The sequence below is a fragment of the Sylvia atricapilla genome, chromosome 13, assembly GCF_009819655.1.
Source record: "Sylvia atricapilla isolate bSylAtr1 chromosome 13, bSylAtr1.pri, whole genome shotgun sequence".
In the NCBI taxonomy this organism is placed as follows: Eukaryota; Metazoa; Chordata; class Aves; order Passeriformes; family Sylviidae; genus Sylvia; species Sylvia atricapilla.
Window position 1 is genome coordinate 10,405,021 of NC_089152.1, and position 27,841 is coordinate 10,432,861.

The 27,841-nt window shown below is 34.9% G+C and overlaps 1 protein-coding gene across 1 annotated transcript; it reads right to left on the reverse strand.

Annotated features, from left to right (window-relative positions):
* Positions 1 to 389: 389 nt before the first annotated feature.
* FGF7 (fibroblast growth factor 7) lies at positions 390 to 27,539 on the reverse strand. Its single transcript, XM_066328406.1, has 3 exons — positions 27,000 to 27,539; positions 3,262 to 3,365; positions 390 to 2,887 (listed from the first exon to the last, which is right to left on the reverse strand). Exons 1-3 carry the CDS (start codon positions 27,283 to 27,285, stop codon positions 2,693 to 2,695), a joined length of 585 nt encoding a protein of 194 aa, XP_066184503.1. The 5' UTR covers positions 27,286 to 27,539; the 3' UTR covers positions 390 to 2,692.
* Positions 27,540 to 27,841: the final 302 nt, after the last annotated feature.

The window sequence follows — 27,841 nt, forward strand, 5'->3', positions numbered from 1 at the left end:
TTTCTTTATGTATAAACATATTTTTGTCCTTCACAGTATATCGTATGTTGGTATTAAGATTGCATTGGATTGTGATGTAATTGATGTAAGAGGCTTTTGTGAAGATTTCTGACATCTTTTTGAATTCCTGTTTAAATCTAATAGATTCTTCTCATTATCCTTGCCCTTTAATAGTTTGCTACTGGAGGTCATCGCTGTAAATTTTCTGGTTACTTTTCTCTGGTTTTAGCACGTAACTGTAGGGGTTTTTTTGAGTCAGTATTTGAGAGTAGATTTTCTAAGGTAAAGATACACTGAAAATTGCTCAGTTGTAAGGACATATGAGTGTGGTACTGACAAATTGCAGCCTTTTCAGTCTGATGTCTTTCTGGGAGCAATTCCCTCACAGACCACATTTCAGTTCTGACAGCTGTAAAACATAAAGCAGCCTTGGCTTACCTGGAAATGGAGGTAACATAGTGATTCATTATATAAAGCATTTAGCAGTAAGGGCTAAGTACAATTTGGATTCAGGATTTGTTCAACCATATTTCTATATCCTTGAATTACATAACCAAAAGATTGTTTAAAAGAGTCTGTCTGCATCTGGTTTTAAGATTTTTACATATACATTTTTAAATTAATGTGCATAAATACATCTTTATTAAAACTTCAGTAAAGCTTTTAAGCACAAACGACCCTAATGGGGTTTTATTATTTTCATTTTTATTTCAAAGCTTCCACTAACCTAGTTTATATATAGAAACTTCTGCTAGTATGTTAATGGTGATCATAAGTGTGAACTTTGTTTCAGTGTTTAAATAGTCACAGAAAGTAGTGCAGAGAGGTACCAGCAAAAAAGTTTCTTTTATAGTACAGTCTGTTGTGTTCAGTGAACAAGTAATAAATAAACTAGCAAAAGCACAGTGAAGGTTTACTGATACAGCTGTACTGACAAACTTTGTTGCATGGATCTGTTTATATCTTCTTTGATTTTTGACTTGCTAGTGTTAGAATTGATTTCCAAATGTGAGTATTTGTTAAACAAGATTTTTTTAAAAAAAAGAAATATTTGTCAAACTAAATTGTTGCCGTTTTCTGTGAGTGCTCTTAAAATGATAGTGTTTCATGTAGGAAAAAATGGTTGACTCTGGACACTTGTTATTCAGTGTAGAGCATTTAAAGACCATTTTTAATTAACTTGACTCTACCTCAGTCATGTCAGCTGCTTTAGCTCGTTTTTGGTGATCTTTATCTAGGTGCAATTATCACAAACCCAAGAAAAAGTGTAGGGAAACTGAATTAAATGGTACAATGCATAAGTCAGGTTCGGCTTAGTTGAGCACTTTCATAGGTAGAAAATGAAGATGTCTTTTCTTCATCAGGTCACAGTGATTTTAGTTGTAGTTTCAGACTAGTCCCGCAGGCTTGCACGTATTTCTGTATCTGTGAGTGGAACTTCACCCATTTCAGGATTACTTCCAGTGCCTGCTGGAACTGTAACCTTCTTTTACCTGGTATAACTCTGAGCATACCAGTAATCTAATTATCAAGAGTATGTGGCATAGATTTTTAAAATTTTTGCATTGTTTCTTTTGAGATGTTCATTGTGTGATTTGCTGCAGGCTGTCATTTTTGTCTGCCATCCAATGTATGTTGGCAGGAGGGTTGTGTACTAGGCTTTGTGTCTGGTCACAGAAAAAAATTCATGCATCTCAGCCAGACCATTTTGTTATTCCTTTAGAATTAAAAGCATATGAAACAGATGCAGCTTAATAAGTATCTTTTTTATAAATAACATTTAAATAACTTAAAACAATAAAGTTCAAATACAACTTAAAATAAAGTTTAATGCTGTAACAACAGAAAAAGCATGTATAAGAATGGAAAAACAATACTGAAAGCTGTATGCCCTAACAGGAATTATACAAAAGATAGGATATGTTGCATAAAAAACCTTAATATGTCTGAATTTTTGCTTCATTGTTATATAAAATGTTAATTTGTGAAAAGTGAGATGAAGTACATTATTTATTCCTATTTTTATTTTACATACACTATTTGAAACATCTTTTAGAGCAGCATTAGGTATTTGTTTCATTAATAGATAGGAACATTTTGTGTTAGAGTAAACTTAATTTTTCCAAACTAACTCTCTTATCTGAATACAACAATAAACATTTACATGATTATATTTTTATTTTGATCATATAGTTTATGTATAGGATATCAGTTTCTTGGGGAAAGTATTTAAAATACTGCTCAGCCTCCACATTTTCTATTGACTTGATAATCTGACAACTCATTCCAGCAGCCTTAAAGTCTGACATATTTTACACAACATTATCATCTGCTTATTATTATTATAGCAGCCATATTTAAGAAGCAGATAGTTTTTTAAATAAAATATTATCAGATAATCAAGTAATGACTTATTCTTCAGGGTAAATTAATTTAAGAAACTACCCAGTTACAATGACTAAGATAATGATTGTACAACTCTTTAGAATTTTTTACAACTTTTAGTTAGTAAATCTGGTTTTGTGTATATTTTCAAATCTTTTTCATGTAGTCTCTTAAAAATAAACATAAATGCGCAAGTCCAGCTTGTTCAGTTTCTCAGTAGTATTCCAGCCTCTCTTGGTATCTTGTCAAACAATCTTCTTAAAATTAATCTTCCTGCTGGAACTAGTTCTTTATAGATCATTTGTGATTAAGATATTGCCAGAGGAAGAAAGTGGGATGCTCGGTGTTCTTTCTTTGTTTTTTTACCTTTCATTGGAACCCCTTTGTGGTTTAGTGTAACAAACATCTCCTTTCCTTTGTGTGTCCATTTTGCAGAAGCATATGTATTGTAATGGTTTTCTTCAATCAGTTCGATGAAGTTGCAGTCCTCGTTGCATACCTTCTGTCGAGAGCAGATAATAAAATAAGGTAAGGTAAGTACAAGTGTCTTTTTAAATACTTAGAATAGGGAAGATGGGAGAAGAATATACATTATAGACTCTGCATGTTATGAATATTTTAACAAATAAATTTGACTTCTGAAATCTGAGTATTGAAAATTTTAGCTTTGTCTATTCCATTTTGAAGAAGTATGTAAGACCTAATCACTGAATTTATTAAATGGACATAAAAGTCTAATGTGGGGTGCATGGGATAAGTCTAGAATACATTTAACTTAGTTAGGAATCCTTTTTATAACAAAACATATATATGCTACATCTCAAAATACCTCTAAGGTTGTAGGGATGTACACATAAGAGAAATTTTCATCCATACCTTTCCATAGAGTCGCCCTGACTTGTTCATTGCCAGGAAGTATTCACTTTCCACTCCTTTGATTGCCACTATTCCAACTGCCACGGTTCGGATTTCTAGAATACCTGCAAAGGTACACAGTAAGGCCTGTAAAATGGGTTGGTTCTTCTCCAGTTAACTTAGAAGGTTTAGTTCAACTAATATTCTGTCCCATGTTTATTGAAGATCTGCAATCATTCTTTGAAAGCAGAAAAATTATGTGTATTCGTGTGAAGAAAGGGCTAGACTTGGAAAATGCCCTCTGTGTGATCATGTCTGTGTAGAGCCAGTTAATTATTGTATGGTGATAATTTTTGAGTATATACTGAGGTGGTGATATCAGTGTAAGTAATTTCTCTATTTCCAGAGAATCAGTGTAGCTTAGAATTTATCAGAATCAGGGTTTCATTTGGAATATGTAGTTAGCCAGCAAGGTTCACAGAATTTGTGTAAAGCCTTTATTTTGAAGTCTTGTGTAGCAGTATCATCCCCTGGAGTGTAAACCTTAGAACTTGCGAGTGATAGAAAACAGACCACAGTGTCTTAAATAAGATAAAAGTATTTGCTTGACCTTTGTGTGCTTTTATGACTGATTGGAGCTGTAAAGATATGTGTATTTGAAAATCATTAAAGGCTGCTCTGAAAGCTTATGTATTCAAAACCAGAAAACATTTATTGTTGTTTTCTATAAACTGCTTTATTTTGCTCTCACTGATACATATCAGCAATAGTTTCTGTAGTCACTGTGATACATTTAAGTTACCTGCAACATAAAAAATATTATTTTGTTCGTATTAAAAAAAACAAAAATTAAGGGAGACGGATTATGCACGTTATTAAGGAACGCGTTATTAAGCTTGTTTTCAAGCTTAAATATTATTAATATCTTAAGCAGTAGTTAGAGTTATACATCTGAGTTTGAGCTGTTTCTTTCCATATGAGTCACTGACAGAGCTCTCAGCCACTGCACTGTGACTCCTCCAAAATGGGGTCTTTCAAAGGCAGCCAACTCTAGGCAAATTGCAAGAGCTAAACTTGGGGGACACAAGTGAGGAAGGTGGGAGAGAGGCATGTATTAGATTATCACCTGAATCTCCTCTTTAACAAAACATTTCCTTTTTTTCCCTTTAAAGTTGGCATTGACTTTTCGCAGTCACACGATAATAGTTTTTTGTTTGTTAGGTTTTTAAGAAAGACATTAAATATCTATAGTATTTCTTCTTCCCTATGCTTTTTTATATCCTCTTGTCCTTTGCTTTTTTTCATGTTGTTTTGCTTTTCTCCTTGATATTACTGCTGTATCAGTCCTAGCACATACAGATTTTTTTTTCTTCCTATTTTCTTTAGCAGATCAGTTCCCTCTTCTCATGGTGTGTGGACTGCTGGGCATTCAGCTCAGAGCACTTATACTTCTGTACTCCCTTATAATGCTAAGCCAGTTTTTTTTTTTTTTTTTTAAGTAAAAGGCTTAGAATTGTTTGACAAGTTCCACTCTGCTGCAGGCCTAGCAATAGTTCTAAGAAACGGCAATTTGTAACCGAAACTTACAAAAATTATATTAACTTTCATTTAAATTTCACTTTAGAAAAACCACAGTGAGGCTAAAAAACAGATGGACATCCACATTTAGCCTAACGAAGAACATAACAGTGGAAGGGATCTCTGGGTCATCAAGTCCACTGCTCTGCTAGCCTGGGAATTGCATCAGATAATTCTCTTTTCATAAACTTTGCCAATACTAAATTGGAGTTGTTATTTCTTTGCCCCCAGTGTTTCTGCTGAAGGCCGTTTCAGAGTTTGATTTATTTTAATGGCTAGAAACTTTGTGGTAATTTGCAATCTGCATTTCTTCAGTGACAGCTTATATCCATTTGTTTTTTGCCTCTGCTGACCATTAACTTAAGGGGAGGTTTTTTAAAAAAAATTCTATGCTTGAGTTTTCTATTTATACACAATTTTAAAAAATGAGAGATTCAAAATTGCTTTTAAAACAAGTCATACTAATAGGAATTGAGATTTCCTTGAGTAAGCTGATGTTGGCTGAAGTTACAGTAGTAAGAAATCCTACCACTTTAAAAAAGGAAATGCCAGAAGGTTTTGTCCAAAGCAATATTACTATTGTTGTATTTTTTACATTATTTTTTTAGTGTTTTCTTTTTTCCTGAAGTAGATTGGGACATTCATACTAACTTTTTGGAGTTACTTTTTTTTGGTTTGGGGTACTTGTTGGGGTACTTGTTTTTCTGCTTTATTCACATCAATGTCTTTCCTTGTCTTAAATGAGCAGGTCTATTCTTACATGCTTCCTTTTGAAGTAAAGGGGTTTAATCCTTTCAATATCTATTCATGAAAAGAAAAAAGTCACCAAGCTAGGGTGGGAAGGAAAATTCTTATACATAGATTGTTTCATTGAAATACTCTTTTCATACTCTAATAACCAAGATTGCTTTAAAGGCATGCTTAATTAATAAGATGCTGATGAGGAAAAATTCCAAAGGTCAAGCTTCAACAAGGTCTTAAATATCCCTGATTTAAAAATTAAAATGTAAACTATGTTCTTCAGCTGCTTTATCTAAGGCATCCCTAGAGAAGTTTGGAAGAGGTTTGAGAGAAGACTTAAATATACCACTAAGTAACTGGGAAAGAAATCAGATTGAAGCCAGCAAAAGAAAGAAAGAAAAAAAAAAAACCTGCAGATGGGCATCCAAAATTGAAAACAACTGTACTTTCTATAAAATCAGCATGAAATTCCAAACAATTTTATATGGTTGTATGGTCAGTGTATCAAATGTAGCTTAAATTCCTGTAATGAATGAAGTTTCCTGCGGAGCTGAAATTCCTCTGGTGTATGTAAAAGACACTCAGCAGAGATGGGCTATAGTTTGTCTTCAGAAAAGATGCCTATGGATGGTGGCAGCAGTCTTTGTAACCACTTGCTGCAAATTAAATAACACACAGTTGATATCCAGTAGGGAAAAAAAAAAGAAAAAAAAAAAAAAAAGAAAAAAGAAAAAAAAAAAAAAAAGAAACAAAGCAAGCTTTTAGGCTGAGACAACAACTTTTCGTGGGTGAAATATGTATCAGGTTTTGGAGAAAATTTATGTCATAAATGAGGTGAGTTTCTTGGCATTCTGGTCTAAAATGACAGTTGCTCAGTACTTCAAAAGCAGACACTTTTATGTCTGGACTTATTCCATAACTGTAGCCTGAACAACAGGACAGTACCTCAGGCTGGAAATTTGGGTAGAAAAGCAGGCATTTATTTAATATCATTGATATAAAATTGAGCATTTTCACATGAAATTATTCTTTCCTGGCAAGTGGAATTTGATCATTTTGGTTTTTTTCACCTGATACTGTTTTTTCTGATTCGATTAATATCCTCAAATCAACATTTTAATCTTCTTTTATTTGTTAGACTTCTTTTTGCTTTTACAGCACACTCATGTTGTATTTGTTAAAACAAATCTTTGCTTTTATTGCTACGTTATCTGTTTGCAGACTATATTAAAGTAATTTCCATCAGTGTGCAGGCATAGTTCTGTAGGCAGTTTGTGTTCACCCATAATATCCTTAGGTAACAGTATCTTGTCTATAACAAAGAAGCAAGAGCCTTGCGATTTAGCAAAATCAAGGCATTTCTCTTTAATCCTTTATCAGCTAAGAGACTGAAAGAGCAATTGCAACTCTAGCTCCTGAGGGCTGAAAGGAAACCAGTAAATGCTGCTGGTGCCTGAAGATCCCATGCGCAGGTACAACCTGTCAGGGCTTTTGGAAGAGGAGGGGCAGCAGAACCAGAGGGAGGGAGATATCTTTTCACATGCCAGGGAACTGCCCCAGTACGCCAGGAGAGTTCAGGAAGATTCTGTGAAGCACACAGTCCCTCACCAGCTGGCTCTGTTTCCAGACAGTTCATATGTTGCAGGTATCCCCTCAATGTCTATTGCATAAGGTTTCTGGTCACTGCTCCTCAATTTGCCAGAGTCACAGTTTCTGTAGACATTCATTCAAAGAGACATTTTGACATCTGTTACATTTTTCAGAAAGCTGACAGCAATTTCATCCCAGCACTTTTCTGTTCTGCCAGGTACATGTGTTGTGAGAGCACATATGATATGTACAGCACTTTTTTTCTTGTGGCTCTCTGTGCAGTGAAGTTGAAAAAAAAAGCAGACTGTTGCTGATTTTTAGGGGTAGGGAGGCTGGCACTGACAGTTCAGCACTTGGGAGGAATGTGTTTGTGAAACGCTCTTTCCTCAGCAGAATTGTCTTTAAAAAGAAAGTATGTGAAATCTTAAATAGGGACAGAGGAGCAGAAAAGACTTGGATGGAAAATGAGTCAAAACAAAATGTAACTTCTAAATTTCACTAACTTATGTTTCTCATTAATTGAATTTGGAGCACATATTTATGAATTCAAATGACCTTTGCAAATGATTCAAGGTCAAGGAAAATGATCTTGTCTTTGCTTAGAAGACACTGTTCAGTGACATGTAATGTAATTTGACCTTTTATTCTGGCACTTAATAAGTTAATGCTTGTGCCTCTTAAAGCCAGAAAATACTCTTCACGATGGTCAGTCTTGGAAAACTTTCATGATGTTATTGGTACATGTGTGCATTTGGTAAGCCAGCACAGTAAATACCTTCATTAGCTGGTGTATTACACTTAAATGATTTTCCAGAAGAGTCTTATCAGTGAAATGAATACTTTTATTGGATAGTTTTGAAAGTAATTTGTTTCAGGAAATATTTTTCCATATTTTCTTTTTTTAAGATATGATGTCTAGATTGTAAAGTATTTGTGCAGTTTAAGTTATTTTGATTCTTAATATTTTTAAATCGAAGCATCTTGAAGTTCATTTTTAGGTAAAACAATTTGTGTGCTCATTCTCTCTCAAATATAAGAACTAACAGTAAAAAAATTACTGCTAATAAAGTTATTGACTTAATTTTTACCTTTCACTATTAGTAATTTAAAATTGATAGAAAGTAGAATTTGCATTTGTATTGAGTACTTTCCTTAGCAAGAGAATGAAGGAGTTTCCTAGATGGTACCTCACAGAATTCCTGTTCATAGGCTTTTAAGTAGAAATAAATGTACAGGTTTATGTCATTATGCCTTTCAAAGCAGGAGATTTCTTCACCCCAGGAATTTTCTGTGTGTGGATATGATTTTAACGAACAACTAATTAACAGAAAACAAGTTGGTACACACATTCACTATTGCTTTCTTCTATCTTCTCCTTGTGATACTCAGAATTTTGATTTATGTCATAAACACATATATGTTGTTATTTACAGCATAGAAGGCTAAAAAAGTTCTTCAGGGGGGTTTTCCCATATCCAAGTGTGCATTTGCTGTGCATGTGTAGAATCTGTGAAGCACTTTAAATATGAATATGGCTGTAAAAATGATCTGCACAAAAATAATGGATCTGTCAAGGACTTTCAGGAGAACAGTTGAAGCTACTGCTTCAGTGAGGTGCCAGACATCTGGATATCATGGAGAAATACTCAAAGCACTCAAAACTCCTGGGTTTGTCCTGTGTGCAATTTCCAAGCAGGAAAAATAGTAGTTGTCTGAGGAACCATGATTGACGACAGAGGTATTCCTTGAGGACTTGATGCAGTACATTGTTCAGCATCCTCAAGTAGCAGAATTTGCTTACAACATTTAATCCATGTACAGAACATTTGATTAAGCATAAGTAGCTGATGTTTAGTTACCCTTTTGCAATTCGTTGGGCACAGAAAGAGGAGGCATACTGTATTAAAATCAACTAAGTGCTAAACAGAAGTCAAATTTTTTTTGTACTCCATTAGATTTTTTTTTAAAAAATGCTTTATTTGACATTACCTTGTGCATAAATTTCTCCTCTGTTTTCCAGTCATGCAAACTAATTGATACATGCATTGCTAGACACAACAACTTTATAATAAACCATTGTCCTGTTGATACTCAACAGCTGACAGGTAAGTTAGTTGTGGAATATGAGCCATGTCAAGGTTTATGAAAGAAACTGCTAACTTGATATGTCTGTGAAAACAGTATAAAAAAGGCAAGATAAAAACCAAACGTAAGAGGGAAGATACAACAAGGAACTAAAATTATTGTTTGGAAATGCTGTTATTTTACTTACAAGATCTGTTCTTTGCATGTGTACTTGGACTTGTGGGTGTTTACCTTTATGACAGAAAAGGAAGGGGTAAGCCAAGTTCCACTCTTAAGTCTGCATTGTTCAAAGTATTTACACAGTTTCTTATGCATCAAATGTATAATCTGCCCTTCCAGCCATGTGTGGCAGATACTATATGTGAAGTGAAGAGTGTGGCTTGAATTTCCAGACTGATGTTTGGGAATGCACCTTCCTTTTTACTTTAAACTTTATGCATTTGTTCTGCAGTGGGAAATATTTAAAGCCATAATACCTATTTTCAGTCATTTTTCCAAGTCAATAAATGTAGTGCAGTGCTCATCAGTTTACAACACTCCATGAAGTTTACCTCCTCTAATTACTGTAGTGAGAATTTCACTGACCCTATTGGAATTAATAAGAGAAAGATGTAAAGAGAAAATAAGGTAAAGAGAAATGTCTTTAAATTTTCAAGTATTTTTCCTTGAGGCAACCTGTTTTGCCTTAGTTTTGTGTTAACTCTCTGTTAATTTTGGTGAGTTAGGAGATAGTTTTATAAATCAAATGCTTCCTTCTTCATTGAAAATGGTGGCATAGTAAGAATTGGCAGAATGTTCTGACTCTAAATTGCCACCTTCTGTGCATGTCTCTTTTGAACATTAGCTATTCAGACCGCTCTGTTTCCAGTATTTCTCTTGATTTGATCTTCAGAACCAAAGGGTGTGACATTTTTTCACTAAAGTAGATTGCAAAGTTACAGAGCTTTTCAGTTTAGAGGTGTGACTTGTGAATAGCAGTACATAGTAACAGCTGAATACCATGCTGCCCCAGGCAGTCCTTCTCTTGGGAATGTCTAATTAAACTAATTAGAAGCCTTTACTTCGCTGATCTCCACTGCTTTATATAAATATTTTCTTGATCAGCCCCTTAGACAGCATGTAGTCATTTCTCATTTTTGCAGGAAACTACATTTCCCTCCAATAAAAATTGCCCTGAAGCTAAACATATGGTTATAATGAAGAATAATATTATTTTTTAGAATTAATACTGTCATGTAAAATCCAAGTCTTAATCCTCAGTCTGAAAAAGTGCTCTCTTATTACAGCATTAATAATTTACTGATATGAAAAATGGAAAAAAAGTGTGGAATGACTGTTTACAAAACGTAATTGTTTCCAAGCAGTAATAAAATTAATGATTTAATAGTTTAGAGCTGAACTTGTACAACAAATGCTTTTCCTACAGCTCAGATGAAGGCTATTTCTAGTATTTAAATATTTTGTGCTGGTTTAGCTAGAATAAATGATGTTTTCAAGCTCTGCAGTCTCTCCGAATCTAAGTATTTCCAAAATACCAAAAGTAGATGTAAAACTTTGCATATTAACCTTTTCACAGCAAAATAAGAACTATCCAACTAGGGGTGCAAAACTTACTCGGTTTCAGCGTCTTTAGCTATTTTGATTATCTGAACTTGGAAAATTCCACAGAAGACCACAGCCTCCTGTTTCTCAAATTCTTCCATAATGCAAAAGTCTTTGAATAGATTACTTTATTTAAAAAAAAAAAAATTGTTACTGTGCTATTTTGTGTTTTCATCTGGTAATGAGTTGTATTTGCTCTTTTCCCCTTTCTTGAGTTAGTGATCACAGTTGACAGAAAATTAGTCATGTCATTTCTATGGAAGACTTTTTCTTCTATTTTCTAAGAAATAAAGAAGTGCATGTTAACGTGCCTTTTCCATGTACAAGTATTTCATTCTCTGAATTGAAGAACATTAAATCCAGGTGCATTTCCTCTATATCACCTGTATGAGCTGGCTGCAGGCAGTCGCAGCCTCAGCCTCGATATAACATGGCAATGGGTGCTGGATTTATTCAGCTAAAAGGGGCAGAAATAAATCCAACATAGAATCTGCTCTTTTTATATGAAATATTCCCTGAGCTCAAGGCCTTGCTGTTTTGTTTTGCATATTGTCCTGTCTCCAGCTGTTCCTATGGCAGCTTTTCTGGTTCCTCTAACAGGCCTGACAAGAGGAAGAGCAGAGCCGTATTCTGGGGACAAACTGAATCTAAGAACTGCCTTCGTGTATTAGTTTAGGATAACTTAAAATTACACACTCTTGAGAAAAATCACTAAAAGCAGATATTAAATTCCCCTTAGGTTGTTCAAAATGACATTCTGCAATGTTTAATCAGTTAAAATATATACATTTTTATATTTTAACTGATACACAGTTAAAAACATTATAACAGCGTGACAACACATTTTAACAGTGAAAATGGTCCCAGAAGTAGCTAATAACCAAAATTATTTATAAGAAGCAAATTTCAGAAAGTGGTTGCATAAGAAAGAAGTTGGCTGCAGTATTCCAGAGCTTGAAGATATCCTGAAGTGCCCATGGCATAGCAGCAAAGAGTTTTAAATGGTTTGAAATTTTAGACAGTAAAATTTTGTTTCACATAGTTAAGAACTCATTTCAGTCATAAACACTGCAATCCCTATTGAAGAGAGACATCTTTTCCCACTCTCAGTAGTTATGTAAAATGTAGGGCAAGCACTACCCAACTGAATAGATTTTGGTTCCATTTCCAGATCAGATCTGCTATTTTGTGTAGGAACAGCTGAAGTTGAATATCTAAATATACTAATTACAGTGTCTAGAAGAACATGAGCAGGCACTACATAATTCCTTCCAAGGTATAAAATGCAAGGAGCTGCTAAGAAAATCTTACTAACCCCTTGCTGCCTTGCAGAGTGGGAATTGATAGAGACCAGCTGGCTCACTCCTGCCTTCAAAACACTACTGGACATATATTTATATGTATGGCCTCTCAAATTATTCTGGTTTGCTGCTGATAAATACTTTAGATTTAGTTTATTTTTCAAAATCTGTATAAGACCAGAAACTGAATTATAAACTAATAGAAGGAGAAAATCAAAACCGCATCAAAATCAAAACTCATCTAATAATCTAATTCAATTCTGATAAATAAATCAGGATTTTGTAGCAGATGTTTCTCCTGTCTTGCTCAGTATGTGAACCAAAATGTGTCAATTATCCTATCATTTTTTTCAAATAGCTTAGGTCATTCCTTTCTTAATTTTCCCTAAAGTAATTATTTCCTTTGAATTACACACTGGTTTTACTAGTCTAAAATTTAAGCCTGACTGGAAGCCTGACTTAAGGGAAATCAGTAGAATATTTGCTATTACACATAGGCAGCACTTTGAAACCTCTGTGTTTACATGACCAGATACTTGCAAATGTGTCACTGTCATCCAGTTGTTACATGTAGTTGTTATGTTGATCTACAATTCTATACCAAAACTGAGAAAAGCAGAAGCATCAGCACCAGCAGAGAAAATTATTCCTCTGCCACGGGACCAGTTGCTATTACCAGAGCAAATAGACTGTAGGAGCTGCAGCCAGACTTCTCTTTTGTTCTGTGTTTATTTCTGTGATTTTTAATCTGCCTTTTTAAATTCAGCTCAATTGGCCAGCTGGAAAATCTGAACTTCTTTTCAATTTTGACTGCAAATGCCAGGATGTAGGGGAAATCAGGTGTTAACTATTTGAATCTGATGATAAAAGTATCCATGCACACTCTTACTTTTGTCCATGTGCATATCAGGAAGTCAGTGAGAAAACTATTTCAGCTAGAATAATGTAAACATTTCTATTTTCTAGAGTCCACAGCCTTTCTGTGCTTTGCTTTTTTGGATTAAATAGGAGTAGTGGCCTCACTTTTCAGTGACAGTTACTTCTACCCTGGAAGTAGAAATCAGAGCTCTGGAACTCACATTCCAGTGTGTTGTGATAGGATAGTATGATGTTATATTATGAAAAGAAGTTATCAGTCATAGTTAATGTAAAAAAGTAATGGAATAAATAATAAGTACTGAACAATTACTAGAGCATAGGATTCACCAAATTAAATTATATTTTTTAAATTAACTTTAACACATTTAAATTAACTTTAATACGTTTTTGGTATATTGTTGGTCATACACAATCCAGTTTCCCATTGCTTTTGTTCTAATTTTTATATCCCCATGTGTCAACTAGCGCAGTTATATTTATTTTCATTAAATTATCAATTTATATTAGCTAAAGATATATAGAGGGAACACAAAAAAGGGCATCTATGAAGTTAGAAAGCTGCCTTGTTTTCTTACCCACTGTTCCTTTGCATTATCACCAAGAATCCCACATAAAATATTCTCTCAATTAACCAGAGGAGAGTATGTAAAATGTGGTAGAAACCACTTCACTACCTTTACTTTTGCCTTTACCTTTGCTTTGCCTTTGCCTTTCCTTTTAACTTAAGAAAGTTTCTTGTGGCCCTGAGCTGCCTAAGGAAGGATGTGAGCTCTCCTGTGTCTGTAAACTGCAGAACTTCATTTTCTCGGCTCTTGAAGCACACAGGTACTGCTGTATCACCATACAGTGACTGTTTGTAATAAAGATATCTGTGACCAGTCTGTTAAGAATTTAATAACTTAAATTCAGATCCATTCTGGTATCCATATTGTTATATTGGTAGAATTCCAGATTTCCATCTCTGACAATAATCAACCAACCTGTTTGACAGACAACAGTGCAGTGCACTGGCATAAGTGTAAAGACATACTTTTCTCTTGACCTTGAAACAAATGACAGATTTCATACCACAAAAGCATTAGAGAACAGCTTTAGTCAGGGGCCTCTGAGAATATTCTACTTTCCAATTTTTTCTCCTACAGTTTGTTCTTATATGTAGTGGTGTCATGAAGTTTTGATGAGCTCCATAGAAGTACTACATAAGCAACCTGTAGCAGAATATATGGTCCCCTTTAAAATCTGGGAAACAGCTGGGCTGTGAGCTGTAGATATTTGAAAACATGCATTTCAGTAATGGGCTTGGACTTGTTCAAGTAGGGAAGAATAAAATGTTCATTTTAAGGAAGCAGAGTAAAATATGATTTCTTCCATAGGTTTATAAAGTTAGACGACTCAGGTAATGGTTAGTGGGGTTTTAATATAACAATCTGGACTGGGTAGCAGATGCTGCATGTGCAAATAAAGGGTTTGCAGCTCTTATATTTTTATTTTGTGGTGGATTTGCATTAAGCTTGCATAATTCTGTGATTGGCAGACTCAGTTTGACAGCCTTTTTTGAGTCTGCATTGTATTTATGATCATTTCTGCTCCTTATGGTACTATTCTCTACTAGTGTTTGCAACATAAAAGAATAGTGACTCCATAACATTGAACTTAGCAGGAAATTTTTGAACTGTCTTGGAGAGTGTATAGTTAAAAGAGCACATGGCTTGGCTGTGCCCGCAATGGTATGTTCTAAAATGTATAAGGATAGCCTGTTGTTAGTAAAGGATTTGCTATGCTTTTTGCTCTGACTGAAACAATTATGGCTATTCCAAGCTCTTGAAGGGGTGAAGAAACCTTTCCTTTCTTTGCATAAAATATCTGTGACTTCAGCTCTATTGTAGCACAGAGCTGGGGAAACAGTACCCAAGAGTACTGAAATTTTTTTACTGATTTTTTTTACCACACAAAATGAAACAAAGTAATTCTGCTGTTCTTTGTCTTTTTGTGCCACCTTAATTCCCCCATGAGTATCAATATATTCTTGATTCATATGTAAACTAATGGTAGGAAAAAATCTTACAAAATGAGATTATACTTCTACTATTGAATACATATTCACTTTAAATAATGCTTTCAGTTTTAGTCAGTGTAGAAATGTGTATCTGTGATCACATTTCTAGAATAAATTTTCAGTTATATCTTTTGTATATAAATATAAATTTGCACATAGATTGGAAAAGTGATACCTATCTATTTTTCAAGTTGAGTGTCCTAAATTGGGTATATTCTGATGTACTGCACTTTTCAGACTATATCTTAAGTAGAATAAAAAGTGATAGCAGCATTACTCCTACATGGATATTGGTCAGATAGAGAAGTCTTTATGACTTGAAAGTCAGGAAGAGATTAAGAGTGGAACAGGAATTTTATTTTTCTTTATGCCCAGTATTTATTACCAATGTTATGAAATGGTATCTTAAAGTAAAAGCACATGGATTTGCAGAAGCAATATTTACTATTTGCCATATTTTTAAATAAACCTCTCAGCCATGGATAGGCATCAGTAACAAAACTTTTACTGATTTCAGTAGAGCCAGACTTTTACAAATGGCATGTATTTGTCTCTTTCCTAATATGGGTCTTTCAACTCTTGAGCAAACTTTTCCTAATGAATCACAGGGTTAGATAGCTTTTCCACTAGTCAGTAACTTAACTCCTCCACAGCTGTGCAATATTCTTTACTTTCAACAGCAACTATTTAGACCATCAGTGATAGTTTTCCATAGTTCATTTCTAAGTCAGTATGAATAGAAAAGCCATATTTTGACTTCTTGTTGGAAAGAAGCTAATGCTGTACTTCTTGGCAATTACTTTCTCATGTTGATTACATCTCTGTTTTGCTGAGAATTTATTTCAATCAAATACCATGCACACAGAGAGGGAATTGTTTTTTTCACATAGAAATCAATGTTAATGAAACAAATATGGCACAGTCTGACAGGGCTCAAATCTGACTTTTTTGTACAGTACCACCTGTGATGTAGATTGCAGCACATGTGATTACAAGAGATGATGTATATAGAATTCTTTAGGAATCCACTGACAGAGGCTAGTTTGAGCTGCCAGATAGCTCTTAAGAGGAAAACAAAGAAAGGAGCCATCCTGCTGTGACGGGTCTGGTGTTGGAGGGCAAACTCGGGAAACAAGCACTATAACAAACAATTCTCCTTGCTAAGCTCAGTTCAGCTGAAAACACTCAGAACTGCATTGTCCAAGTATGAACAAGACAATAAAATAAACTATGATCCAAAATCTTCAATATTTACAGTGTTGTATATAAACAGAAATATTCTTAATTTTCCTACATCACCTTTAAAGAGGTGATCACCTACATTCTAATTTTGGAACCTGGGTAGTCTATTAGGGAAAAATTTGTACAGAACTACTATTTACTCAGTTTTCTCATAGATGAATAATGATAATCACAGACAGAAAACAGTGAACAGTGACATGAAAAGGAAGAAGGGGAAAAAAGATTTTTATGGCAGTCATGAGTCCTAGCAGGAGAAAAATGTCTGTATCTTATATATACAAAATTATCACTTACAAGTGATTATGACAAAGTCAGAAAATATGGGTTCTGTTATTTTTGTCTCACACAGTTGCAGGACAGTGGCAACTTGCACATTTTTGTAGATACCACCTGTAGAAATGTAAGCACTGTATATGCTGTGGGGTTTAGGTTTAAGTATTTTCCTTTTTTAGGGTAACTTGAAGTGTCCCTTGAGTATTTGTCAGCCCAGCTCTCTCTGAGTTGTCTACAGATCCTATGTAAAAAGGACAGTGTACAGATACCTATTTGTGTTTATGGAATATTTGGTTATCTAAGAAGAAAAATACACAGAAGTGTATTCCATTTCTGATGTTGAATAGTTCTGAATAATTCTCCAATAATTGCTCATTATAATTATGATAAATAGAAGTTTTATCACTAGATAATTTTCTGCTTAAATGATACAGCTATTGTTACTCATTAGTTTCTCTTAAATAATTTGCCTGGATCAGTGTTAGGCTGTTCATCACCCAACTAAATTAGGAGGGTTTGCCTTATATGTTATGAATAATTGGAAAATTCTGCTTTTGGTCTAATGATGGCTTTATAGTTTTGGTATAGACTGGTTTTGCTTCCAGTGTTCCCTCTGGATCAAAGTGCCATTTCAGAAGTTTTCATCAGAATGTGTCCTAGAAAAATATGACTAAATTAGAGGATTTCAAATTCAAAACAGTGGATTACTTAGCTAAAAATTTAACAGAGCATAATTTCCGTGAAATATGTGGTAATAGTTTCCTAGAAAGATGTGGTAAATTTTTTCTTTAGTTTAGTTGCATGATAGTTCTTTTCAGTAATATAGACTGAATTTCCCAAGTCACATAAGGGTGCAATCAGAAATGAAGGCATGCTAAGTAATTTTAGTTTGGTATTTGGTAAAGGAGGCTGAGCGCAGTTTGCTAATATAAACATTCTGATTGAAATTGGTGTATAATAATCTAAAAGCTTGGTTTTATTAATAGCTGTGTTATTTTCATTGCTCAACTTAAAAGGCATTTAAAGGGACGAGTATAAGTGGCCTAGGACTCTTGCCATTTATAACTTGAGCAGACTCTCTCCTAAGGCTATTCTCAAAATCGATGTAACATTTCATTTCCTTTGAACTAATAAATACCTGCTACAAAATTCAACACAAATCCACCCAAATATGTGTCTGTTGCACTATTACTAAGGTAGGAGAACATGCCAGACTGTCTTTCACAGCCTCAATTAAAAAAACTTACCTGGCTGCTGAACCAGATGCTCAGAGAGAATGCTCAGCTCTGTGAAATAGATGGGGTGGCAGGATGCAAAACAGAGCAAGAGGCTCAAAGCACCTGTGCACCTGATTACATACTAGTGAGAGGAAGGAGGGCAGGGCCAGGCCCTTGTAGCTGGCCAGCAGTTGGGAGAGGAGGATTCCTTACAGAGAAGAGGCTCTCCATCTGTTGCCTGCTGAGTTTTTTTCCACTTTTCTTATGTTATCCCTTACCTAGTGTGGTAGGTGGCATTTTGTTTCCTCAGTGGATGAACTGTCTTTTTGGAATCATAATTTGGGCATAAAGAAGTTTTTCTTTTTTTTCTGACTGGTATGCAGTGTTTTGGAGTGCTTTAAAGAACTTGCTTGCCCTGGGAATTATGTACCTTTTTATTTGGTTTTGGTTTTCAGTCTTTGTTGGAAATACTGAGAACTCCATGCTCAGTACAAAATATAAGAATCTTGGTTGGAAGAGTGGAGCTTACTTAAATGGGAAGAATGGCTTTTTGTCACCAGTTAGTTTGAAAGTACTTTTTGTATACAATTTCACTTTGGATTGGTAGCAATGTTAGTAGGCAGAGTGCTGTGTGAGTTCTGTCACACCTGTGCTTCAGATGTGGTCAGAGATTTCTTTTGTGCTGTCGTCTACTATGGTATCACTAAGATGGTGCTGAACTAACTCAGGCCCTACTGCTGTGTGTGGAATTCAGTTGGGATGAATCACACTTTGAGTGCAGGTATTTGTCCCTGTCCTTATGTAAAGGTAGCATTGCAATTTTCTGCTATAGCATTGGGAATGACCTAGATGTTACGACTTCAGGACTTCTCAGGTGCAGTTTTCCCACAAGCAAACATAAAGGGCTGCTGCAGAGGGGGATCTTGTGCTGGCCTTTCCCACAGCATAAATCTCTCTTGTTGTAAGGCAGCACTATCAAGCAAGTTTCATTATTTGAGTCACTCTGTGCTGGATTTACATAGCTAGTTCCCTAAATCCTTGTAAAATGTCACCAATAAGCACTCAAAAATTGCTTGGATTTCTGTGGATCATCTTGCACATTATGTGCAGTCCCCAAGCTGGTTGGGCTATTCCAAAGGAAATAAATTAGCATGGTGGAGTTAAAGTTGCTTTTGAAAGCTGGTGAAAGTTGCAGTTTCCTATTGTGTTAGTACTGACTGCACTCTCCAGGATTCAGTTATCCTTTCTGGTTTATTTCAGAATTTCTGTCAGAGAGTACAACTCTTGTTTTCTCAAAGAGCTACACTAATAGTGGATGCAGTCACTCCACTCCAGTTTGCTGCCTTCTTCCCTTGACTCAATCAGCATTTTCTCCCAAATCCATCTGCTTGGTGACTAGCTAGAGAGTCTGAATATTGCCACCCTTAGAGTTCATGCAGACCACTCGAAGGACAAATCTGTCATCACTATATAATGTGAATGCGTTATACAGGAAGCCAGCCAGCTCTTGCAGTGAGCATTTCCACACACCTGGCATGTAAAACTCCACGTTTGCCACTGCATTCCAGCTGTGCCCACAAACAGCCACTGAACAATGGCCCCAGCTCACCTGAGCAGCTCAGGGACTGCAGCACAGATTTGCATAAAACTTTTCCAAATTTGATGTTGATTGTGGTTATTTTTTCCTCTAGTATTTTTCAGCTCTAAATAATATGTATATTCATTGAAAAGAATTTCTCTGTTTAACAGTCATAAAGTTACCTTTTTTTTTCTTTTTTTTTTTTTTTTTTCTGTAAACACTTAGTTTTGACTGAAATATCAATTCCCATGTGACATTTAAAGGTCATAATAAAACATAAAATTAGCACAAGTTTTTAAGGAAAAAATTCTTCTTTTTAACAGTTGGGGCCATTTTTTCTGCTTTGAAATACATTACCTTCTAATTAGACAAATATTAAAATTCCAAGGTATCAAAATAGCCAAGGACAAGTCTGATCACCTTCTTTTTATAGTCTATAGCACCTCCCAGTGTCTGTTGACACATTTAAAAGGAAGCAAGCCAGCTTACCAAAAATGGCAATACTGATGCTAGGAAACACCTTCCAAAAAAAAAAAAAATCCCCCAGGTTATAGGGGTATTCAAAAAGTGTCATTATTGAAGAGATGGAGATGAGTGGTGTGTGTTGATCCCTGTTGAAGTCACTGTGGTTATTAATGCCATGGAATGGTCATGTTTGCTGTTTCATTTATAGTTTTGAGTTGATCTATCTGTGTTCTGACTGGGCTTAATTCTGAAAAACTGGACACAGAAGGAAGATTTCAGTGTTTTGAACAGAGGATCTAGAGCCTCTAATAGCTTCATCCTGGTTTTGTTCTTTGTTTTAAAAGCTAAATAATAGTCAAAAGAGCCTATTGATTGCATTGGTATTTTTATTGCTTCTTTGGTGTGTTTTCATGAAGTTGTGGGCCACATCTTGAATATCCACTTCTAACTTTTCAACACCAATTGTTACAAAGAATTTTTCCATTTGCATAAATGATGTCATGTGTTATGAAAGTTTTAAAGTGTGACAATTCAGTGGTATGATTGTTAACCTCTATTATGTTACTGCCATAAAAATTTTCACTATTAAGTTTTTATTAATAATGTTTCTAAACTGCATACACCAGAAGGCTAACTTGATCTTACTTTCATATCCAGAATTAAAAATAATGTCAAAGGTCAAACAAGACAATTGAAATACAGTTGCCAAATATAGTCATAGACAGTCAATTATGCAATGAAAGCAGTGTGCCACCCATGAAGAGTAACAGCCTACATTTGCCTAAACTTACTCTGTTTTGATGAGAAATGTGCTCCAAAATATACAGCTAGTTAATAGATCTTGTAGTGTGTAACAGTGAAATTATATGGTTTAGGATGTCTTGGTCTTCCTAAGCTTTAAGGAAGATGGAGAGGAAAGCCAACTCTGTTCTGTGTTCCGGGATCCTAGAAAACTGAACCAATCACTTTCAGATACTCAAACAATACAGAAAGTTGGAAGCCGTGAAAGGGAATATCTGGATTTAGGCATTGTTTTGCAAGGCTGACTGTATAAGGAATTAAATTTTATACTAAATTCTATTTGCCTGTATGGAAATTGCTTCTTTAAGATTCATCTGAGATCTTTGTTTTTCTGTCTAGCTACTGGCTTCAGGACTTCTAGTTCATTTTCTATTAGTCAATTAATGTCCTATTATCAAATTATTTAATATTTATAATAGTAAAACACAATTCTTCTGTGGTTTTGAAGTTTTTTCACTAATACTTTTTAAAGCTCTTTACAAAGAGGTGAATAATTCTTTTTCATAGAGGCACAGAGAGTTGGAAGAATTTTCCCGAAGTCTTTAAGCAAATTGCTTAGAAGTTTGGATTAGCCTCAAGTCTCTTGAGTCTCAGGTCAGGGCCACTTCAGCAAATTTTCTTCAGGATGGAGCAATATCATACTTAATGATACAACACTGCTGAATTTTTTGAAGATTCAGAAATTGTAAACAATGTGGGGGGGAAAGCTGTAGGGGAGAAGGAGCTGCAATTTATCTTTATATGTACCCTGTAACTGCTTCTGCAGTTGGCTGCTAAATTTGATTGATCATTCTATAAAAATGCACTATTTCTCATTTCTGGTGAATTTCAGTGTTGAGAGATTCAGAAAACTGCCAAGTCACAGCTGAACTACAAGGGTGTATCAAGGTCGAAGGAATCAGTAAGGACAATGTGTATAGACTCAGATTTTGTCACTGCTCAGACTGATGTTAGCTCAGTTTTGAGGCTCCCCCAGGCAGGCATAGCCCTGTTGGTGTAGGTTAACTTGGGGAGCTGCTGCCTGGGCCTGAGCCCAGAGGTTTGAGTTTTCCCCCACACAGCTTATGCAATCATTTTTGTTCATGAGAGTGAGAAGAAACTGAGTGTAAACTGCTACTGTCTGGCTTTACACATATTTTTCAGCTGGCATATGCCCAAGAATAGACAAGGTAATAAAGATTCAGGAGGTAAATTCAGAAGTTCTAAAGAGTTTAAATTTAGAACAGTTTAAACTTCAACGTAAGTTCTCTAACAGTTTAAACAGGGTTCTCTAGCACCCCTTATACTATGCCAGTTGAGCAGTGATCTGGATGTTGATACATGAGGTTGAAGAATCTTGCTGCAATCATTCAAGGCTTCACACCCTGCTTTCTTCTCAACTCCCCAAAGGCTACACTCTCCAAAAAAGTCAATAGAAGCTGTAAGACAGGTATAACTCAGCTGCTTCTGTTATCTGCATCTTTGCTAAAACCCATCTTCATCAGCCTTTGAGGGTGAAAACCTGGGCTTTGTGATTACGTATAGGCTGAGGGATAAGCATAGATCTTTCTGCTGGCTGACACTTGAGGGTATCCCCAATGCCAGACAAAGAACTGGAGAGGTAGCAAGGGAATCTGGTACATTAGGTTTGATTAATTACTGTGGGAGAGAAAGTCATCCTTGGTGCTGTGGGCTAGGTTTTGAGAGGATATACATATATTTCCATTTTAATTAAATCTTCCTGTTATAATTGAAAAGATTAGCAGAGTACTAACGTGAAGCAAAACCACTTTCATGTTAGTAAAGGTTTTTCTTCTCCTGGCACCAAAGTTGGTTCAACCAAGTGTTGGTTGAACCAACAACCTCTTGAAAAACCAAGAATGCAGTTGCACAGATAGACTTTCTGTTTGTCTGGAACACACATGACCATTAACTAAATGTAGTCCATTAATACCTGATTTTCAGAAGCTGAATATTCTTGGCTCTCTATGAAATATGTATTTAAGCAACGGAAATAAAATTTATACGGTATCACATCATACTTACATTTGTTTTATGCTAAGAAGCTTATATAAAATGCTAGTGGAAGTAATTCTGATTTCTAAGCAAGTCAGAATCTTTAACCACTAAGATGTGTATAAGGTGTATTTTGTCATCAGTGAGGGTTTACATTTGAGCAAAACTGAGTTGAAGTTCATTTAATATTGCCGAAAACTTTGTCTTATTGGATTTTGGTCAAAATAGAAGTAGTTTTCCAAGATAAAATTGTAATCAAGATTTCAGCCATTTTATGTCAAGATCTCACTAGACTACTTTCTCTACTTTTTTTCTGGTTGGCTTTACCCACTGAAAAAAAGAGGAAACAGGCACTTTCTGGGTTTAAAGCACACATGGAATATGACAGGATCAGACATCTTAGGATTCAGGTTCCGGGAAGGCTTTTCTAGTAACTAAGAGACCCTTTGAAGTCTTTAAAATGAGATTCCAAAGGCAACAGAGCATGGAAAGTCCTAAAGCATCACCCAGTCATAGTTAAAAATCCTCTTGGATAGAGTCAAAACAATCTCTGATTTTTGCTGCCTTTTTCTGAGCAAAATTAAGTAAATCTGGTAAAATTCTGAAACAAACTGAAATGAAGGAAGGAGTAAACAGTGACAGGGAATGATTTATTTTTCTGTCAAAGATTATGAGTTAGCAAATTGCCTTGTTATCTCCAAGATTTGTTCAGTCAATCTCGTGTTTTACAGTCATGAATTCAAAAAGTGTGTTTTGTGTGCCCATTTAGATTCTTTTCCTTTAACAAGATGCAGGTATTTTTGTTGTTGTTGTTAAAAAGGTTCAGGCTTTGGCAAGTTATAGTAAATTTTTGTCAAAGAGAAATTTATTTATGAATAATGACAGGTTTTTCTGGGTGACCTAACCTCTTGGCTACTGCCTAATTCTTGCTTTAGTTTTTCAGTGACTCTCAGTTCTCACTCTGCCATTTAGTTTTCAGATTGAAAGCAAAGCTGTCAGGTGCAAAGTGATTTCCCCTGCTTAGTGGAGATCACTGTCTTCTGATTTGATTAGTTCACTCTTGAGTTATCACCTTTATGTCCACCAGAAGGCTCTACTGCTTTCTGAAATGTGCACAGAACCATATTCTTTGGGTACCTAACAAGGTCTGCACTGTTGTAAACAGGATTTGGCAGTTTGCTTGCACTGAGACAGCCCATATGTATTTCTTTAACAAAGCAATTAAATTCTAATGTTTTTTGAAGCAATTGAATGATAATTACAGATTATTTACAATTGGTGAGTGAGGATTTGGTTCAGCATTTGGTTATGTCATGAAATTTGAATCCACACACATTTAATACAGCGACTATTAACTAAAACCTTAGAAATTTTAACACTTTCACTATTTGTGCTGTTACTTTCATAGTATGTGTGTGTATATGTATTTTTATTCTGTAACTAGAGAAATTTGAAATACAATGACCCTAATTCCTCATTATCTTTGCATTCTTATAGTCCCAACTGATAAGAGAACCTCTGTGAATTTTGGCAGTTGCCAAAGTTGTGATGAAGTTATCCTTCTACAGACATTTCTCAATGTGAAGATTGTTCTTCACAATATTCATGCTTCACACTTCCTGGGCTGAAAAGAAGTAGTTCATTTGATCAACAAAGACGTCAGGGCAGCTTTCTTTTTGAAGCTAAGTTCTGATAGGTAAAAATACTTTTTTTTTTCTTATTTTATTTTAGTAGGACAAATTAGCGAATTCAAAAAGGAAAATAATTCCTTTTATTTATTATGTAAGTGGAAAATAAGGATAAAATGAGAAAAAACCTCTTTGAGCAACACTTTTCCTGTCCATTCATTAGTTTGACTGCAGAAGTTCTGGCATTCTATCCTAATAACCAGGTTTGATTTACCTTTTGCTGACTTTCAGAACTGGAAATCATGGAACAAGAATGTTTGAACACACATATAAATACATCCTTTTTATCTTCATGGTTTTAAAATTGTGCTTTTCAGACAACCTGGATAAAAATAGCCTATTTAAAGTTATAATGTTAAATTTTTTTTCTTAGGAAAGGTACACTAGTCCAGGTGGGCATTATTTTTTCTGGGTTGTTTGTTTGTTTGTTATGCTTCCCCCCCCATATAATACATATAATATTACTTTCTTTATGGGTATTGATTTTATAGACAGCCATAAGCATATCTTCAGAAAGGCTGTTTCCATCTTTTGTTGAGCAATGGGTATGACAAAAAGTGTTCCTAAAATAATGTTACTGTACTAATTTCTTTAGTTTCTCAGAAAATCCAGATTATCAGTATTCACATTTTCCCAGTGCTCATTGTCTATATTTGCCTATTCTACTTGTCCAACAAAAGCATTTGGGGTCTTATTCCTTAAGATACAATAGATAAATTAGAGTATTAGATTTAAGATGGTGGGAACTTCTTACATACCTCACCCAATTTAAAGATGGTTCATCACTGTGCACATCAGTTACCAGATAACCATTTCAGTTGGTTTTTCTCCTCTTTCTCATTGCACTTACCAGCAAAAGGATTAATTTTTGTTCTTACCGCAATTCGAACGTAAGGGTTTAGTTACTTGAGTTTGCCTTTCTATAATTTGTCATGGTTAGTTACCACCACTAAATTATCATGAAGCATTCAGAAAACTGCAAGAGACAACATCACTGGCACAAGAGGATGTGGTGTTCCCTAGTGGGCTCACTACAGAATGTTTAATGTGCTTAAGCAGAATGGGATCCTACAGAGAACTGAGAACCTCTGCTTGAATTTGAAATAATGCTCAGTTGCTAACAAAGTTTTTCTAAAGCATCATGGAATTAAGAAAGCAACTCTGTATAATTAATTACTCAGCTCTAGAAGCTGTCATAATGTGTTTGTAAATAAAAACCAAAAAAATTGGGTACTGTGAATATTCACTTATCTGCATTAATTCAGAAGATTCAGTTTCAACAGTCAGTAACATTTTTTCCAGTGATTTTTATGGGAACAACATTTCACATCAAAACCAGTTCCTATGGATCTCTATGCCCTCCTGAAACTCAAAGGGAGTCTTCTTGAATATGGACCAAATAATTCAGTTGGCTGCTGGCCATGTGTTGTCTTTCAGAGGAATATTCACTATGTAATAGTGTAGGAAGAAAGGAGACATATGGAAACAAATTTTAAAAGAAACAGTAACATTAGTCAATGCAGTTTTAGCCACACAAGTTGCCAAGCACTTAATGTAGTCATGAAGTAAAGAAATAAATTATGGAGCCCACTCGCCAGGCGCGTAGCACGCGAAAGTGCTGCTCTGATAGAAAACGAGCACTCAGCTTCAGCTGAAACACACTAACAGTTCTTGAAGTTTGATTTATGGATTTCTTTTGCTGCTGCTGTTGTAAAAAGCACACTATTATATACAACAAATTAAAACTTTTCTTAACACCATTCTTTGGTGTATATTTGTCCTTTTATTTGTCCCTAAATGCTAGACCAGCATGTCCCTGGCCCCTTTTTGTTATAATTTTGTTTTGAAATATGCCGTATAATCCTATGTATTTTTCTGTTTCATCTTAATAAAGTAATGTCTGTTCAAGCAGATGTGATGTTTCTCTAAATAAAGAATAAATTGTAACAACACAAAAGACAAATTGGCAAAAATAGTGACTAAAAATTGATGTCTTCAAATGTAAATCAAAGATTATATAGCTATTTGTGTGAAAAATTCTTTTTGCAGTTCAGAATTTGTCTTTGATACAGCTTCATAAAATATTGTATGTCCATTCTCTCTAGATGACTCATGCTTTTGGAAGAAGGGGGGAGAATATTTTTTCAGCATCATGATCATTGTAATAATGAACTGCAGAAACTATAATAGATTTTATTCCTGGCTTGGCAAACTATCTAAAAGATTTTGCAAGAGAGTTTACATAATTCTTTCCATTGAACTTTCTAGTATTGCTGTGTTTTAATTGTTAACTCAAACACACCAAACTTTTAGGTAGTTTGTGCACCATATAAATGTGGTTTAATGTTTCAAGAGTATTTTATGAGGAGAATTGGAGGTTATACATTTTTGTACATACAACCTTAGTTCACTTGTTAAAATAGGCTGTCTGTTTGCTAATAGTTCCCAGCTGTAACTGATACATTAACAGATCTACAATGTAGTATTTAAAATGACGCATTTCAAAATCAATAGCAAATGTCCTGCTGTACGATTAATTGGGAAACTTGTTTTACACAATGGTCAGTACATGATACAAAACTCTTTTGGAATGATGGTAAATTAAGGAATAGGAAACAATGATGTGTTCATTTCTAAAAACTTAGGAAAAGCAAAAGTATTACTTACTGTAGTTGTTGTTTGCTTCTCTTGTCCCTTTCACTTTGCCTCGCTTATCAATCCTCATATACCACTGAGTTCGACAGAAAAGTCTTCTCACTCTTACATCCCCCCCTTCCATATAATCATAGCTTCTGGTATGTCGCTCAGGGCTGGAACAGTTCACATTTGTAGCCATTTGCTCTGGAGTCATGTCATTGCAAGCTAAAGATATAGTGCCCATTAGAAAGATAATGTAAAAGTATGATCTGTAGAGCAAAATTGGCAGGATCCATGTCAGTATCCATTTGTGCATTATAGTGCAGTGTTCTGGGTGTTCATGAACAACATAATGAAAATTAAATCTCAAGTAGACTGTCGCTCTTAGGTCACCGACCTGCCTTCTGTCTTTACGAGTTACAGATTCATTTAAATGAGAGTGCTCCCTCTTCTAGAATTCTGATCGTTATTCCTTAATAGTTAATGGCGAAATAGAAGAGCTTCTTAAATATCTCTTCAGTCAGAATATCCTTTAAAGACACAAGTTATAAAAACCTTTGTTGTTGTAACCTTCTTTACTACTTGAATTTGCTGCTTGCACTGAAAGTAAAAGATCTGTGAGAAAAGGTGCATGTGTAAGTCGTTATGCTCAATTGGTACAAATGTGCAAGGATACATTATGCTAATGAAAAGTACTACACAGAAATACATGACATGCTAAGCTTATTTTTTAAAATATGCTAATACATATACAATAGATGTATCTCTTACAACTTTTTACATAATCAGACATTTACACTGATTGTAAACACAGTTCTCTCTGCAGTTTTAAGTCCTTCCAAAAATCTCCTATTGATTCATTTCAACTCTCA

Coding starts and splice junctions, on each gene's coding strand:
- FGF7 (XM_066328406.1), bottom strand. CDS start 27,285: ATGCACAAATGGATACTGACATGGATCCTGCCAATTTTGCTCTACAGA. Junction 3,366..26,999: donor AGAAGCAAACAACAACTACA/GTAAGTAATACT, acceptor GTACCTTTGCAG/GTATTCTAGAAATCCGAACC. Junction 2,888..3,261: donor CAGGGCGACTCTATGGAAAG/GTATGGATGAAA, acceptor TGCTCTCGACAG/AAGGTATGCAACGAGGACTG.